Below are 15,750 nucleotides of genomic sequence, written 5' to 3'. Positions count from 1 at the left end.
AGGTATCAGGGTTCCAAGATTCGGAGGCGGAGCACTTCAGTGTTCTCTTTGCGTCGGGTTTATGATGTTCATAACGCCGGTTCCCGTACTTACCGTGGACCAAGTGGAACGGGCTCTCGTCCTCCGTGACTCCGTCCGCACAACTCTACACAGCCTTTTCTTAGTTTCTCCGGAATGATGATGATCCCGACCGTGCATAGCGGGGAGGTACAGCAAATGACCTCGGGTGAGTAGGCAAATCCTCGGGAGTTGAAAGTTTTGATCTGGTGACTGAATTGCCGGGGCGGCTAGTTAGCTCCGCTTCAATATTATACTGTTGGCTTGGTTCATGCTTCTCCTTCAGTTCTCTCAAATCCTCTAGAGCTTGCTCATAGAGCAAAGTAAGTTTCCCATGCTACCTGCACCGCCTATTATTCTGCGCTTGCTTGACGCATTTACTCGACGACGGCGATATTTTCATACCGTGGAAACTTAATTCGATGCTGAAACGTCATCTGCTTTGCCCTTGATACAACAATTTTGTTTGGCCCGATGAAATGTAATAGTAAATTACATTTAAGTATGCTGACCATTCGCCTATATAACCCTGACGTTTACGGGTGCTCGTCGCGTCTAGCTTCCTTTCGCTATGCGCTCCGTTTCACTCACGCTACTTAGTTTGGTATCTTATGCTCTCGCCTCTCCTCTAACCAAACGCGCCTCTGGAGTCACTACTGACGCTTCTCAAGCCAATGCTCACTCCTTCGACTATATTGTTGTTGGTGCTGGTCTTACTGGAACAACAGTAGCTGCGCGACTAGCCGAAGACTCTGGTGTAACAGTTCTTCTTATCGAAGCTGGAGCAGACAATCGTGACGATTCTCGCGTCTACGATATATATGCTTACTCTCAGGCCTTTGGTACCGAACTAGACTGGAGTTGGTCGACAGACGAGGGCAAGACCATCCATGGGTAGGTCTTTTGCATTCAAACTGTCAGATTATTCACTTTCGACAAGGGGGAAAACCTTGGGTGGAAGTTCTTCGATCAATGGCGGACACTATACACGCGGTTTGGATGCGCAATTTGATGCGTGGTCTTCACTCTTGGAAGAAAACGAGTCAGATATGGGCTGGAACTGGGAAGGTATGCTCAATTACATGAAAAAGGTACGCGCTCTGGGACCATTCTGCCTGCCATTGTTTGACCAATCTGCCTGTCCAGTCGGAGGCTTTCTCCGCGCCCAACGGACAACAATCTGCAAAGGGCGCACAATTTGATGGTGATTACCATGGATACGACGGTCCTGTTCAAGTGACATACCCCGACGAGATGTATGGCGGTCCTCAACAGGGCGACTTTGTCAACACAATCGTCAATCTTACAGGCATCTACCATTCCCCCGATATCAATGGCGGCGGAGCAAACGCCGTCTCGATCACACCTTTCGTGAGTAGTTGAGCTTAACGCCGTCCCATTATTTCTGCTAAAGAATATACACAGACCATCAATTGGCACGACGATGACCACCGTTCCTCATCTGTTCAGGCATACCTTAGCCCTGTCGAAGGTGTGCGAACCAACTGGCTCACCCTTGCTGAACACCAGGTACGGTTTGACAATGCATATGGAGCATATCGGCCTGTAATCGCCATGATAGGTTACTAAGATCAATTGGGCCAATGCCGGTAGCATTCCCTTAACTGCATCTGGCGTCGAATTTGCTCCCACAAGTGGAGGGTCCACGAGATATACTGCCACTGCAAACAGAGAGGATCATTGTTGCATGCGGTTCTATCCAGGTTTGCTCTCTTGTTGGTTATTCGATGATCTCTGCCATACTAAGTTTCCATTTCAGTCTCCTGCGCTACTTCAACTTTCTGGAGTCGGCGACTCTGATGTCCTGGGATCCTCTTGGAATCGATACATATATCGATCTCAAAACTGTCGGTAAAAATCTCCAGGAGCAGGTACTTACCATCATCGTGCACATATTGCCTAGACGAGACTCATTTTTCTAATCCTAGACCATGAACTCCCTAGGTGCTGACGGTAATTTTGACTACGGAGGCCGTGGTCCCTCAGATGCCATTGCTTATCCCCAACATCTACCAAGTATTTGGTGATGAAGCGGCAGGCGTCTGTTAGCAAGATCCAGTCTAGTTTGTCGTCCTGGGCTAGCAGCCAAGCAAGTTCAGCGCTGAGTGCAGATGCTTTAGAGGAGATATACAGCATCCAAGCTGATCTGATAATCAACCAGAACGGTGAGTTAGACTTTATACGAAGTCTTCGTGTTAATTAATATTGTACATCAGCACCCTATCGTTGAGCTTTTTTATGATAGTGGTTACCCAGCGTGAGCTTGGTTACTTCAGTTCGCACCGTTGGCCCTAACGTTCTTGCGAAGTCCTCTTGGTATCGATCAATGGCAGTTACTCCCATTCAGTAGAGGAACTGTCCAAATCTCCGTAAGCAAAACGGTCCAACTGCACCCGAGTCCGTTTACTCATATGTTTCATAGACCACGGATCCATTCACTCAGCCGACCATTAACGTGAACTATTTCTCCGTTGACTGGGACCTCGACGTCCAAATCGCCAGCGCCCGGCTGTCTCGCACTATTCTTACCAGTCCTCCACTCAGGTGAGCGGTGTTTTGTGGCCGGAATTGACTTCGATGTTTATGATGAATTATATAGCGACCTCTCGACCGGTGAAACTATCCCGGGGAATTCAGTTCCCGACGACAGCGACCGCGGCAGCGAAGACGATTGGAGATCGTGGATTACCAATGGCTTCGCGGCGGTGTCGCACCCAATTGGGACCCTAGCTATGATGAAACGTAGTCTTGGCGGTGCGTTGGTATTTTTCTTTTTGACTTACATTATTTGATCTTCGTGCAGGTGTTGTCGACTCTCAGCTCAAGGTTTACGATACCTCTAACGTTCGCGTTGTTGACGCTTCGATTGTGCCTTTACACATCAGCGCTCATCTTGCGGCAGGATTGTATGGTGTTGCTGAAAAGGCGGCTGATTTAATCAAGGCCTCATATTGAGTGTCTCGATACCCTTATACTTATACCCACCTGGACAGTTGCTTTTATCCGTACTAACAGGAGACGGCTTATTCTCATCGACGTTCTTTTCGAGCTGATACTACTCTACGAACTTGTCTAGTAAGTACTATTGTATCAATACAGTAACCACTGATTTGTGAGCATTCTTGTTCTCGAACGAGACTGAAACGCTAGCGTCAAGAAAGAAAATCAAAATACCAGTAGTAATGGTTACCCAGAGGCGGGCTGTACAATGAAATTGCATCTTGGACGTCCCTTGGAGCCGTCGGGCTTGCATGACCCTCGAACACGAAAAACTATCAGGTGTTTGGGATATACTATTTGCCAGGCAACCCCACCACGCGCTCGCTTCTTAAAACAAGTCACGAGTAGGGCTGCTAGAAGGCTTCATCATGCATGTGCTTGTTCGGCATAGGTGGAGTGGCGCAGAGTTAATATCAAGCTTTAATCTCAACCACGTCGGCCTCTTCTTTCCGTAGTAGGAACCATCTCGCGAATTGGGGCTGCCTAGAACGCTGGATACAACTATATAAACCACGGTAGGTTGACTGAAGTCTCCCCATCGAACGGATTCGCCCTCTCTTTCGATAACATCCACCACCATGCACTTCTCTCTCGCTTTTCTCCTTTCTGGCTTCGCCCTCATCAGCCCTGTGTTGTCAGGTATGTGTTCTTCATGGACATTGCCGTTGTGTGGTTGACTGATGCCTCCCGTAGAGGTCTGCGAAGGGCAGGTCACGCTCAGCGAGACCTATATTGGCGTGGACAAGAACGTCAAGGTCGAGACTGTATCATGCCCCGAGGCGGCTCTCGCTAGGCGTGGCGACTTGTTTTCCCGCCAAGCGTCGAATGTCACGAATGTCTGTGGAGCACAGTGTAAGAGTATTTACCTATTTTCTGTGGGAATTTTGATTGATGTAAACGATCAGGCGACACGTTCTGCTTCACTCCCAGTGGGGGTGGCCCAGATCCTAATGAGTGTCATGTAATTGCTGATGCGCTTCGCTACGACAGTCAAAACACTGGTGCGTGTCTGTTTGATTTAGGAATTTCTCCGAGCTTACAATCGAATAGGGAGCACTTTCGACATTGCTAACGGCGTACGTTTGCGTTCAATTTTAGATCATATAGATCCCTAATATATTCCCAGACTACCGGCAACATTGTCGTCATGACTTATAACACCTGCGAATCCTTCTTTGTCAATCAATTCAATAGTACTCTGCAGTACTGTCGTACTGACTGGGTATGAGGAATAGTCTTTGTCTGCCGTGATCAATTAGCTCAGTGCTTTCTTTCTTCGCTATAGGCATCTGTCCTTGACTGGGTAGCTCCGAACTGCCAGTCCACCCAGAATGCGCATGGTGGAGACTGCATTGCTAGCGACCAAAGGTGGTTTATCCAGTGAGTTTTTCCGTGGTTGCTATAATAGGTGTCCTCTTTAACCCAGTACGAAATCCGCTCTAGGGTCCAGCATTCATGAAACAGTCAGTCAGCTATTTGACTAATTGACATCAAAGTAACAAAACAAGAACAGCGAAATTTATTTGTTACTAAATAACCATTTGCATGTACTTGGACAAACATATACCCTTTATCTTTCTCGTTATCAATTGAAAATTTGTTTATAAATCTTATCTTTGTCTTGCTCTCCAACTGCCAGCAGTAGCTTTGCGCACTCTAGGCTATCGTCCCAATCAAACCTACCGTTGAACATGATATTCATTTCGTTCGTGAATCGAGGTAGGCACTTGTTTCGTACATAACCAAAATCTCATTCAACGGTCTTCCTATTATATCTTTCCTTCTGATTTTCCACACAAGTTCACAGCTCCATTAATGTGGCGGTTATGTCGGAAATGTTACTGACAGTTCTCTCTGCTAGTCTAGGATAGACGTTAGAGCCAGATATATCTCTGTAGATGCGGCGCTCATAAATCTGAGCAAATTGAACTTGCAGTTGTAATAATGACAGGTGGTTGAATTATACAGATTTATTTTTTACGCCATAAATAATTTCACTATTTGCCACTGTCGTCTCTTGTTCCGCTGCCACCATATTCCCTCGTATCCACAGCATATTCGCGCACCTTCTCCACGCCTTTTTCTTTCCAAGCTCAAAAGATCCAATCTCGTCCAATTGACGCCCAGAACGCCACCCTTATTATGGCGTCACCCGTGGTTTACTGGTGTTGCTACCCTTAAATTTACCGTTACGGGCCTTACCATAACAGAACAACCTCAAATTCAATTACCTCTCAGTCCAACACAATGCGCTCATGGGTCCTATTTTTCCTAGCATTAACTCCTGCTGTAATCTGTGGTCTTCCTAGAACTCCGAAACAGGCCTCCTTTCAGGTGCAAGCGGAGAATAGGCTGCTTAGCCCAGATATCGACGACCTCATTGAAGCCGTATTGGCGGATTGGAAGTCACCTGGTGGATTGGGTGTAGCCGTTGTAAAGGGCGACGACGAAGGCGGGTGGCAGGTTGAGACGAAAGGATACGGGTACGCGACGCTGAATGGGAGCAAGGTGTCAGAGGACACACTCTTCTGCATTGGTTCTAACTCCAAGGTGATTTGGTCAGCAGCCTCCAGAGTAAATGACCTATAGCTTTGCAGTTATTCAATGTCCTTGCGACTGGCCTTCTTATTTCCAATAACAGCCTCGCTCCAAGGGTTTCCTGGGACAGCAAGATCGCGGATATTGTTCCTGAGTGGGAGTTGAAGGATCCTGTCGCATCTACAAGGAGTACGATTGTCGATTTGATGAGCCACCGTACGGGTCTCCCTAGGGATGATTTAATGTATGCCTGGGCGGATGATATACATTCTTTGGTACTCCCTCTTGCTTGTCCGTGTCCTTTTCACTAACGGGCCTGTAGCTTGCTAGGTTCAAGTTTCTCCGGCCATCGACAGAGTTTCGCGATAAATGGCAGTACAACAACAATATGTACACATTACTGTCATATTTGCCGACAGTGGTGCTACCGTCAAGGACCCCGTACACACAATATGTCAAGGAACATATATTTGATCCTTTGGGTCTCAGTTCGACTACTTTTTTCGGCAACATCGCTCTGGAGAGCGGGAACTTGGCAGAAGGCATATCCCGGGACAAGGTCAACAGAACGGAGGATTTATTTGGGCAAGGCACATTGCGTTCGATGCCTTATTGGATTCCGGTTGATGGAAACGACGGATCGCGTGAGTGTATGAATACTCCACTTGCGACGTCAACTAAAGTGTTCACTTCAATTACAGTGCTATCTGGTGCGGGCGGCGTGATCATGAATGCTAGAGATGCTGTACGTCAAACACCCGTCGTATCTGCCACGGCTTCATGATCTACTTGTTAGGCGACGTGGCTACAGACACTCTTACTGAATGGCAGAAATCCTCTGACTAACGAGTCCATCATTCCACCCTGAGATCATCAAGAAGGCAGCTACTGGTGTCACTGTGATAGACGGGCAAGCGTAGGTCACCTCGGTTTATCTCATTCGCCTTATTCATCTCTTTTAGGAGGCATCCAGCCTTATCTCCTGTCGTTTATGGAGGAGGCCAAGCTATTATGACATATCAAGGGCATAGTAAGCAACATGTACGTTCTATCGAGTGCCCCACTGACGTGCAGTCCCAGTGTTAATTGAAGTATGTCCTTGCATCCGTTATGCGTGAGACTTGATCGTAATAGCAACTTTGGCTAGCATGGAGGCTCTACGCCAGGTGAATTGCCCTCTTTCTTTCTTTCTTTACACGCCCTTTATAATCTGCTACAGGTTTCCGCACACAGATAGCCAGACTACCCTTCGAAAATCTTGGAGTTGCGGTATTCTCAAACGACGACATATATGGTGACCAGTTAATGGACATTGTCAAGTTCGGCATCATTGACAAGGTCCTCGGTCTCGAGAAGATTGACTGGAATAGTTTGTCAGTACTGGCTTCCCAACAGTCTTCCTTTCCTCCTTTCTGATTGCACCCTAGAATGAAAGCGGCTGCAGTAACGAACTATGAACAGGTCCTTTCTCAAATAATCCCGCGACCGGACAACCCAAAGCCTCCCACATCACGCTGGGAAGGATGGTACAAGAATGACGCGTATGGCGAGATCTTGCTCTGCCTCGTCGGTCTGGAGTCGTCGACCCTTCCTGAGTGCCTTCAGCTCACCAACGAAGTTTACACGACTCTTCCAGGCGTGATAAACCCCTCTATTCCATCCTTGGTAGCCAAGTGGAACAAAGTCTGGTCCTCTCATATCTTGTTGGAGCATTTCGATGGCGATTTATATAACGCGAGTGCTCTTGACAGTATCGTAAGTAGCATACAATTCTTTTCAGTGCCTACGCTGGACTTCTGACATTCCTGTCAGGTTACGGATGATGGGTTCTGGGTGAATCGGGAGGCGAGAGACGTACTCGTTACGGCCGAATTTGTGATTGAGGAGGATGAGATTGGGTTTGGCTTGACGGGCGGTATTTGGGGTGCTGGTCCCGGCGTCGATCCTCCGAACGGTGATACGGTGCGGGAGAGAGCTGAAGTGTGGTTCGGGAAGTTGTAATAAAGAGATTTGTATTAACTGTGTATGTTTCGTAACTACTTAAAAGTAGGAGTATGTATGTTTTACAATGTTTGATCCTGGCAGGTACCAGAGACAGATTACGCAGGGGAAATACATGACGCGTACATTAGACCTGCTTTCATACTCCATCTCGAAGTTAAAGATGTATCTTGGCTTTCTTTCCACTGTGGACTGGCGCACTCTGTTCTGGCTGGTCTTCAGAAACTATCATTATCTAGGAAAAAATCAGTTTACGAGACTAGATGACAGTAGTGAAGAAATCAAGTCTTAGGCTGATCCTTTCCCTCCGAAGACTAGTCATGAATTTGTGTGTAAAGGCGGCACCACCATATTGAACCGGCCATGAAGTGCCCCCATCGCAAGCTTGATTGAGACTCCAGAGGATATCTAGATTGACTACCTCAACCTGAGCTAGTCAATCTAGATGAACGTCAGAGTCTCAGGATCCAAAGCGTAGCTTTGCAAGTCCCGTTGCGTCGAGATTCCACCGTGCTTAAAGACACCGTGACGGGTAAAGAGATGAGATTTCGATCCGCCAGTGAACAGAGTACGCTGACCATAAGGCACTCTGCTCGCAGTCAGTATTGTACGATAAACAGGTGGGGAGTTCAGATGACGGATCCATCGAAATTTTCTTATTTAACCTCGAAAATCAGGCGGTCCGGGCTATCTGCTACTGTGTCACTTGGCTCTGAGTTTTGTAGCTCCGATGTTCTTCATTAATCATAATCATCCCGTGGCCGTAAAAACATGAGAAATCGATTAGAGCTACTTTACGAAGAGACACCGGGTATATTAGAGGGTACAGAGCCGGTCCTACAGAACACGGGAGCTATCGTTGAACGTTGATCAATGATCATCCACCTCGGCGCAGCTGACGCAAGGGAGGATGATAAGAATAGGGACTATAACGTCCGCTTCTCTGAACTATAATGGATTCAGAACGAGAACATTAAAGCACGAGTCCGAAATTAATCACCTCTCCCACTGCTGCCGCTCTGGCTCAACTTCCGCGCAGAACCCTCCCAAGACGGCTGAACTGGTACAGCGGTCTTGTTCAATAGGTTCCGTGGCGCTGTGAGAAGATTCATGATGAGTACATAAAGCCAGCATCAAGCGCTGATGGAGAACTCACAGTATTCAGGCCCAGACATACTTGTTGAGGGATCATCCGACAACGGACTTCCCAGCTCAGACTCCGATTGGGTGTTGATATTAGTAGAGGCGAGCATGTCTGAGAGTTCCTCTTCTGACACCTCGCACCCTTCCCTCGGTCTTCCTCTCACTCTGTATCTTATCCGCCTGATTTCCATCGGTGTCAACTGGGGCGGAATTATATCGGTATCTGCAGTAGCGGCGGTCAGGAACTAACGTACGTAAATTCAACAAACAAAACTGACCTGACGGGCATGGTGGACCTGGTGGAGTATACCAGATAGGGCTCAGTTCTTGTGGTCCATCAAGATTGACGAGCTCAGGCTCATTCAGAGGCTCGAGCGTGACTTCGGGTTGCCGGTTTAATCGCGGAGCAAGGAATAAGGTGACGCGTGTGCAACGGGGCATGTTGTCGACCAGCTATATCTCAAGAAGCTAGGGCGACACGCAGTTAGGCAGCGGAGATGGAGGGAAAGTGAGAAACTGAGTGGACTAGATGCGAAACGTTTTATTAGACCCTCCGCACGTGTCTTTGACCATTTCTATAGTGGCCCTGGACGCTGCATAAGGAGGCCGGTAGCTATGAATGGCATCGCGAGAGTTTCGGGAAAGCAAGGACTTTCCATCGAATTTTGATCAGTAATGGAATGTGCATCATAGGGACAGCCTCGCCGGAGTTAAGCAGGGTTTCCTGACGGATTCGGTAGGTAAGATCACTCATGAGGATCTCAACTGACATGGGCGCTCAGGAAGCTTTGGAGAGATTAAGAGATTCGTTGTTCCAAGTGCCGACCTTCGCAAGCCCATTGTCCTGATGATGCATCGAAGCATATCGATCATATGTTCGAGAACACCATCGCAAAACATCGTCCAAAGCCTCTAATAAACGAGACGGGTCCACAAGCAAGGCTTCTGATGTACAAGTAATGTCGATGGTACTCGGAAAAGGCAATAGGTTCCAAATGATCCTCCAAAGTCCCCATAAGCAAATAGGGCACACTGCGACAGCGAAAAAAAGGCAGCGTACCTCTGCACCCTATATGCGCAATTTCGCAATTTCTGTAACTAGTCAAAACATCGTGACGTCACAAGCCTGCACGCGACAAGTTGCAACGCAAGACAAGAAGGTAGGAAAGAGAAAGGCAAGAAGGGCCGCCCGCTCGGGTTCATCGTTGTCCTCGGACCAGTCGCTGATACGAGAAACGACACCTGTGGCCCAATGACCAGTCAACTGACATTGCCGCGCCAGGAGCCCATGCATGTGCTCACGAAGTAGCCTTACAAAATGCGAGCAGCAATGAGCATTAGGCAGCATTAGTCTCGGGCTTCGCGCTTTCGTGGGAGGCATTCATTTAAGGGACAGCGTGAATATGAAATTGAACTGATCGCAACAAAGGCTTGTCATGAGATGGTCCCAAGGACGCAGAATACGCAATAGCGACATTAAGTATGTCCCAGGGTGTCAAGAAAGGCATGCTGCAACTGTGTCAAGAACCGGACGATGGATGTTTTCGCAGAAACTGATGTCGTCATGAAGGATTAACTTGTTCATGTCGGTTTATTGGCTGAAGAGAGGTGGAGAATGAACTGACTTCAGAGTTCATGGGTATACGGCAAACGATGTCAATTTAGGGTGACGCTTTGCAAAGTGGAAGAAGCTGGGCAACCAGTTGTAGCAAGTCAAAAGGCCATTGGTCGATTAATTGAGTACATCAGAAGTCGCGGGAGAACCTGATGGTCATTGAGAAGATGATCGCAAGAAAATGAAAGATGGTAGTCGGTTCCACCAATCGTCTACTGGGTCGAGACTGCACTCTGTGGAAAGGAGCACTATGGGTGATGTCGGTTCGCGAACCCCACTTCTAGACTCGTGATACTGATGTCCCGAAAATATGGTAGCTCCCTTCGCTAGATCCCTCCCTTCAAGTCCGGACTCGTAAGCTTCAGTTTGCATTACACGAGATCAGTCCTCATTGCCACAAGAGAGCAGCATTAACGTCCCTCAAAACCGCGGAACACTGACATGAACGTTCGAAACAAATGTCAATTTTGACCCCTATCGACGAGAACAATTTTTGTGACAATGTTTCGGGTGCATATGCGGTCAATTTGATATCTTGTTCGACTTTCTTGCCAATCCCAACCGATAGCGAGTGTTTAGCAATGCCGCAAGAACGGTTTCGGAGATTTCTACAAGAGTGGGACAAGCTAAAGAATATGTATGAGCCTGATGGAACGTTAGATCACTGGTATCTCAAGAAAGATGACGTGACGCTTACTTTTCTCAGCTCGCTGACGACCTCATCATGTATATTGGGAGGCAAAGCGAGTGAGCCCTATTCTCTATCGTTGGTAGACATCGGGATGCCCTCAGTGTTTGCGCGACCATGAAGCCCACCACATATCTGGAGAGGAAACGAATGAGTCGGGTACAACCTTTTGCGCTGAACATAGACGACGCAAAAATGCCATCGCCAACATGAGTAGCTGAGTGAAAATGTCATAGAGGGCAGGACAGGTAAGGCCACCATAATGTTGACCACAATCAAGACATCCGAAAGGCTCGTGAGTCTTCGCCTACAGGAACTGTCAAACACGCCATAGCATGAGTAAGAGAAAATCATACAGTTTGTTTCTCAGGTGATGGATATGTCGAGATGAACTGAGCTTGAGGTACGCTGATGACTGGATCTCGTTGGGTGATAGCTCTGGAAAAGCGCCGGAATAATTCAGCACAACCGTTGTCCACCGGGAGATCACGATACTCACAGATGGTCTCAAGATATTGTTCTTCCGGTCGCAGCGGCCCCCTTCCTTTGCGCCCATCCGTGTCCACACAGCCTCGCAGCCCAACTGAGCTACTTTTTTCCTCTTTGCCTAAGATGGTGCTGACTATGATGCTTCAGGTTTGCGTCACCTGGAGAAAGTAACGTTTAGATGCTTTGAAAAACAGTAAAGGGGACTATTTCTTCACCAATTACAGTATCTTGCGTGCATCACTAGGTTTAACCACTTGCGAGGTAGATAGTAAAGTAAAACTCCAGGCCTGGTGACTGGACAAGCCTAACGTGTTCCGTTGAGGTAAAATTGACGTCCGAGGTAAGAGGTGACCCAGACATGGCAACTCGTGATGGTCATAGGGCCTAAGAGGGTAGCATAGGGCGCATATATCCAGTGTCATTAGAGCGGCCGACATTGATGAAGGGCATGGTAGTAAGGAAAAGGTGGTCTCGGCGTGTTGCGTTGCGAACTTGCCCTAAACTGCACGTGATCCTGACACGGTACAAAATTCAAATTGAAAAACCTGTATGCAGTGTACTCATTGAGGTGTAATATCAACTAAACACCGACCTCCGAAACCACGACAGATTACGCCTTACATACAAAACAGAGTAACCCTATCTAAATTTCAAAACGTACACGCATCTCTCTGCCAGACTCTGGTAATGCACACTGGCGAAGGAATGTTGGAAGTTCATTCTAGTTATTAAACAGAGTAAAACACTCGTAACTATGCGCCGCCTTCCGGCCTTTGAAACTTGTACAGTAATTGGCTAATGTATGTATGAAAATGCGTGGTCTATGGTAATATACACGATGCTATAACACACGCGCCCTGCGATGAATGACAAGAGAAATGATACTAGTAGTACAACTCTTGAGCTGAGTATTGTACAACGGAGAAGCCGGGTCATTAAATGAATGAAGGACAAATGAGGAAGAAAGAACGGAAGATTAGAAGTCGTGCCGTGCAATAAGCTCTACAGCTCGCATGGACCGAGGTGTGATGTTACATTTAAAGGGTGCGGGATGACTGTCTCGGGTATGAGCGTTGAATTGAACGACGGAGAATACACCGCGTACCTGACACTGCCGTGCGTGGGGTTGAACACGGGTTCGTCACCTTTCACTTTTGAGATGTCGAACGAGGCGAGGGCCATCGAACAAACAATGTACATAGTAGCTTGCGCCAATAGACGTCCTGATAGCAATATGTCAATATCTGGAAATAATCGTGGAGTATGCTTGAGCTTGCCTGGACATATCCTAAACGAGACGATCCCGTCAGTGGACTAAACGGCAATACTATGGCATATACAACATACCGTCTACCAAATCCGAAACTAATTTCTCTGGGATCTTGCTCGGGGTTGGGGCCAAGAAAACGTTCAGGGTTGAAGGTCATTGGGTCTTTGTACACTTCTGGATCGTGTGTCATTGCCCTAAGAGACGAGATGTCAGTGGATGAAGACGGAGATACGATCCCTGCGGCAATTACCATATATTAGCAAACACGACGGATCCTTTTGGGATGAAATGGCCCTCGAAAACATCGTCCTCAAGAGTACCGTGAGGAATACCTAGCGGAATGTAAGTCGGTCGACAACTAACACGCGAAAAAGTCACAAACCTATGGGTGCAACAGGGTGGAATCGTACAAGCTCTTTGCAGAGAGCGTTGATATACGGTAGATCTTCCTGGTCGTCGAACGACGGCAGCCGGTCGCCTCCAAGTACGGAGTCTAACTCGGCTTGAGCCTTCTTCTGGACCTCAGGGTAAAGCATCATGAGGAGGAAGAATGTGTCGAGAACTGCGACGGTCTATCAGGGAAAGAGTCAATTCATCGGTAAGCCGCCAGTTCCATGGGAAACGTACAGTATCGGCGCCCGCTGCGATAGAATGGCGTTAGTGAGGGGAATAGAATAGTTTTCAAAGTAACGAACCTGCATAGATTGCTCCAGCTGCCCACTTCAAATCATGCTCCTGCACACGTTCAGTGTCGTCTTGAAGAAGCAGGTTCGAAACGAAGGATTCTTGAGCTTCACCGTTGGCCTAGATCATTCAACCAAGTCAGACACTGTCATAATAACCGAGACGGAGCGCGTAGATACGTACGATGTTCCGCTTGACCATGTCAAAGGGCACGTTGATCATGTTACGCAAATCCTGTGCCCACTGCTTGGCTTTCGACTGAAAGCCTGCACCAGGTAGCCACTCAGGAATATGGCGCACTGTAAAAAGGTACAGTTAAAAAACAGTCAGGGCCACGGGTAGGGCAACATACGCATAGGAATAATGTCAACCAGGAATTGACCTGGCGTGGAAGCGACTGACAACTCTTCCATCGCGCAGTTTACAAGCGCCACCATTTCATCGTTATCACTTTTCACCTCGTAACCATAGGTGATACGAAGCACCAGAGCCGCCACGTCCCTGTGAACGGATCAGCATCCGCTTCGACGGGGAACGGGACGATAGCTTACTGTGCGATGTGCGAATGCAATTTTTCTGGCGAGTCGAGGAGCCGCTTCATGAGGTTCACGGCCTCTTGCTCCTCCATGGGATAGAAAGTCCGAATCGCCGACTTGCTGCCGAGAACGGAGTGAAGGAGTTTGCGGTGCGAACGGAAAGTTTCTCCGTAAGGAGCCAGGCCGATTATGTCGTTCCAGCCCATGAGCTCTCCAGCCATCACCATCTTGGGGCGCTCAGAGTAGATGACACTTCGTTTGTCAAGAAGCGCATAGGCGGCGCGATGAGAGTTAAGGACGATGAAGGATTGGCCGAACATTGAAAGTGAACATACATCACCTAACGAAGACGGAATGTGTTAGTCCTATATATAAAAACGGAATGATGGTACACATACCCCAGATGTCTGCCCACTTAGCAAAGGTCAACCAAGGGCGGTCGGAAGGCATGTCGAAGACATTGCCAATAAAAGGAAGGCCACGAGGACCAGGAGGTAGGGAGCGTCGTTTGGAAATTATACGTTGAAGGAAATAGATGCTTGCAATGAAAAGAATGCAGTCGAGAAAGAGGAAAGAATTCATGGTGAGCGGAAGGAAGGGAAAATGAAGGAGAGGAAGGGACTCGAGAGAGAGACAAGGAATTTTTTTACTCAGGCGTACCCTTTAAGTACAAGGCGAAGTAATCCGGTACCTTTTCACCATATTTTCGACGGCCACTGATTAAGGGCTTCGAAATCTGTGGCGTTCATTCGATCTTGACAATAGGAAATAGTGTTTTCACAATCGTGTCGTCACACGAAATTGGAAATGCCACATCCTCCCTCACCGCCTCTGACCGCTTCTTCATCGTTCCGGAGACGGATAACGGGCAGCAGACTCGATGATCCTATTCCAGTGTATCCTTGTTGATCGCGCCTTTGAAAGAGTGAACTGACGTCTTGCATCCATGGATCTACGAGTGTTCGCCTTTGAGCTACAAGCGAATGAGGAAAAAGTATCTCGCGCTGTTTCGATGTTCAAACTGACGCTCACGGCATCTGCCAGCAATGTCAGGGTAAGCCAGCCAGTATGTTTCATCGTTCTAATAGACTGTATACTCACCGAGTAAGCAGCTTTCAGGCCTGACCTTGTCATACGCATCTGGCAAGACAATTTGACTGGCGGCGATAGGTGGTGATGGGAAGAATCCAAGAAGAGCTAGATTTGGTCGGCGCCCTGAGGTGGCGCCTGAAATGCATCCGCCACTCACACCCCCGCTCTGACCTTTGGCTGCGCCTCTTCTACTCGCCCCGCCCCTCTCACCCGTTCCAGGGCTCGCCCGTTCTCGAGCCGCGAGGCATAAGGGTCATCGATGTCGGCGCGAGTCGGAGCGAGGCGTGGCCATCAGCTCGGCAGTTTTTTTCTCCAGGCCAGACCTTAGTCAGTTGCATTGACTCTCCAATTTACGTCCTATACTCCTCATGTTTGTGCGGTCCGTGTTCCCAGTAAACTTTGAAAGAATGTCATGCAAGACGGCGGAGGATTAATCAGTTCATCATGACGTCGCAGAGAACACCTCGAGGAAGTATTACGAAGCTAGGGCACCATCATTGGGAGGCAATGATGGTATGTAGAAAGTGCTGAGGCACTATAATTGTCCTGCACAGCTTTCCGTGATCGTAGGAGTGTAAGAACAGGGAAAAGCGGACCCACAAGGTCCTATGATGAA

General features: G+C 48.0%; 6 protein-coding genes across 6 annotated transcripts; 4 read left to right on the top strand and 2 right to left on the bottom strand.

Moving 5' to 3' along the window:
* Positions 1-628: 628 nt before the first annotated feature.
* EV420DRAFT_1682400 (glucose oxidase) lies at positions 629-3,160 on the top strand (the record flags this gene model as incomplete). Its single annotated transcript, XM_060479231.1, has 11 exons — positions 629-951; positions 998-1,148; positions 1,204-1,428; positions 1,483-1,587; positions 1,640-1,719; positions 1,838-1,949; positions 2,096-2,243; positions 2,341-2,447; positions 2,501-2,622; positions 2,678-2,832; positions 2,882-3,160. The coding sequence occupies 11 exons, from the start codon at positions 629-631 to the stop codon at positions 3,031-3,033; spliced, it is 1,680 nt and encodes a 559-aa protein (XP_060330572.1). The 3' UTR covers positions 3,034-3,160.
* A 487-nt stretch (positions 3,161-3,647) lies between these two features.
* On the top strand, positions 3,648-4,546 carry EV420DRAFT_1544666 (uncharacterized protein). The gene is made up of 7 exons (XM_060473246.1): positions 3,648-3,717; positions 3,772-3,930; positions 3,984-4,079; positions 4,129-4,154; positions 4,205-4,300; positions 4,364-4,458; positions 4,522-4,546. The coding sequence occupies exons 1-7, from the start codon at positions 3,657-3,659 to the stop codon at positions 4,535-4,537; spliced, it is 549 nt and encodes a 182-aa protein (XP_060330571.1). The 5' UTR covers positions 3,648-3,656; the 3' UTR covers positions 4,538-4,546.
* A 779-nt stretch (positions 4,547-5,325) lies between these two features.
* On the top strand, positions 5,326-6,484 carry EV420DRAFT_1270537 (beta-lactamase/transpeptidase-like protein; the record flags this gene model as incomplete). Its single annotated transcript, XM_060467577.1, has 5 exons — positions 5,326-5,628; positions 5,676-5,891; positions 5,939-6,260; positions 6,318-6,361; positions 6,413-6,484. The coding sequence occupies 5 exons, from the start codon at positions 5,326-5,328 to the stop codon at positions 6,482-6,484; spliced, it is 957 nt and encodes a 318-aa protein (XP_060330570.1).
* EV420DRAFT_389681 (uncharacterized protein) lies at positions 6,398-7,887 on the top strand. The gene is made up of 7 exons (XM_060481950.1): positions 6,398-6,532; positions 6,579-6,646; positions 6,697-6,707; positions 6,764-6,782; positions 6,836-6,989; positions 7,044-7,371; positions 7,429-7,887. The coding sequence occupies exons 2-7, from the start codon at positions 6,628-6,630 to the stop codon at positions 7,615-7,617; spliced, it is 720 nt and encodes a 239-aa protein (XP_060330569.1). The 5' UTR covers positions 6,398-6,532; positions 6,579-6,627; the 3' UTR covers positions 7,618-7,887.
* Positions 7,888-8,609: 722 nt separating this feature from the next.
* On the bottom strand, positions 8,610-9,201 carry EV420DRAFT_1643156 (uncharacterized protein; the record flags this gene model as incomplete). Its single annotated transcript, XM_060477460.1, has 3 exons — positions 8,610-8,713; positions 8,774-8,983; positions 9,039-9,201. The coding sequence occupies 3 exons, from the start codon at positions 9,199-9,201 to the stop codon at positions 8,610-8,612; spliced, it is 477 nt and encodes a 158-aa protein (XP_060330568.1).
* A 2,899-nt stretch (positions 9,202-12,100) lies between these two features.
* EV420DRAFT_388998 (cytochrome P450) lies at positions 12,101-14,889 on the bottom strand. The gene is made up of 11 exons (XM_060481949.1): positions 14,441-14,889; positions 14,058-14,382; positions 13,859-14,007; positions 13,690-13,805; positions 13,518-13,626; positions 13,450-13,463; positions 13,205-13,394; positions 13,073-13,154; positions 12,900-13,016; positions 12,658-12,840; positions 12,101-12,607 (listed from the first exon to the last, which is right to left on the bottom strand). Exons 1-11 carry the CDS (start codon positions 14,622-14,624, stop codon positions 12,529-12,531), a joined length of 1,548 nt encoding a protein of 515 aa, XP_060330567.1. The 5' UTR covers positions 14,625-14,889; the 3' UTR covers positions 12,101-12,528.
* Positions 14,890-15,750: the final 861 nt, after the last annotated feature.

The sequence above is a fragment of the Desarmillaria tabescens genome (genome assembly GCF_030435595.1).
Source record: "Desarmillaria tabescens strain CCBAS 213 chromosome Unknown EV420scaffold_18, whole genome shotgun sequence".
NCBI classification, from domain to species: Eukaryota; Fungi; Basidiomycota; class Agaricomycetes; order Agaricales; family Physalacriaceae; genus Desarmillaria; species Desarmillaria tabescens.
This window is presented reverse-complemented; position numbering and strand designations above follow the sequence as displayed.

Excerpts from the sequence above, each read along its gene's own strand:
- EV420DRAFT_1544666 (XM_060473246.1), top strand. The coding sequence starts at position 3,657 with ATGCACTTCTCTCTCGCTTTTCTCCTTTCTGGCTTCGCCCTCATCAGC. Across the intron at positions 4,155-4,204 it reads CTTTCGACATTGCTAACGGC|ACTACCGGCAACATTGTCGT; the intron begins GTACGTTTGCGT and ends ATATATTCCCAG. Across the intron at positions 4,301-4,363 it reads AGTACTGTCGTACTGACTGG|GCATCTGTCCTTGACTGGGT; the intron begins GTATGAGGAATA and ends TCTTCGCTATAG.
- EV420DRAFT_389681 (XM_060481950.1), top strand. Across the intron at positions 6,990-7,043 it reads AAGATTGACTGGAATAGTTT|AATGAAAGCGGCTGCAGTAA; the intron begins GTCAGTACTGGC and ends ATTGCACCCTAG. Across the intron at positions 7,372-7,428 it reads CGAGTGCTCTTGACAGTATC|GTTACGGATGATGGGTTCTG; the intron begins GTAAGTAGCATA and ends CATTCCTGTCAG.
- EV420DRAFT_388998 (XM_060481949.1), bottom strand. The coding sequence starts at position 14,624 with ATGAATTCTTTCCTCTTTCTCGACTGCATTCTTTTCATTGCAAGCATC. Across the intron at positions 14,383-14,440 it reads TAAGTGGGCAGACATCTGGG|GTGATGTATGTTCACTTTCA; the intron begins GTATGTGTACCA and ends CGTCTTCGTTAG. Across the intron at positions 13,627-13,689 it reads ACATGGTCAAGCGGAACATC|GCCAACGGTGAAGCTCAAGA; the intron begins GTACGTATCTAC and ends TGAATGATCTAG.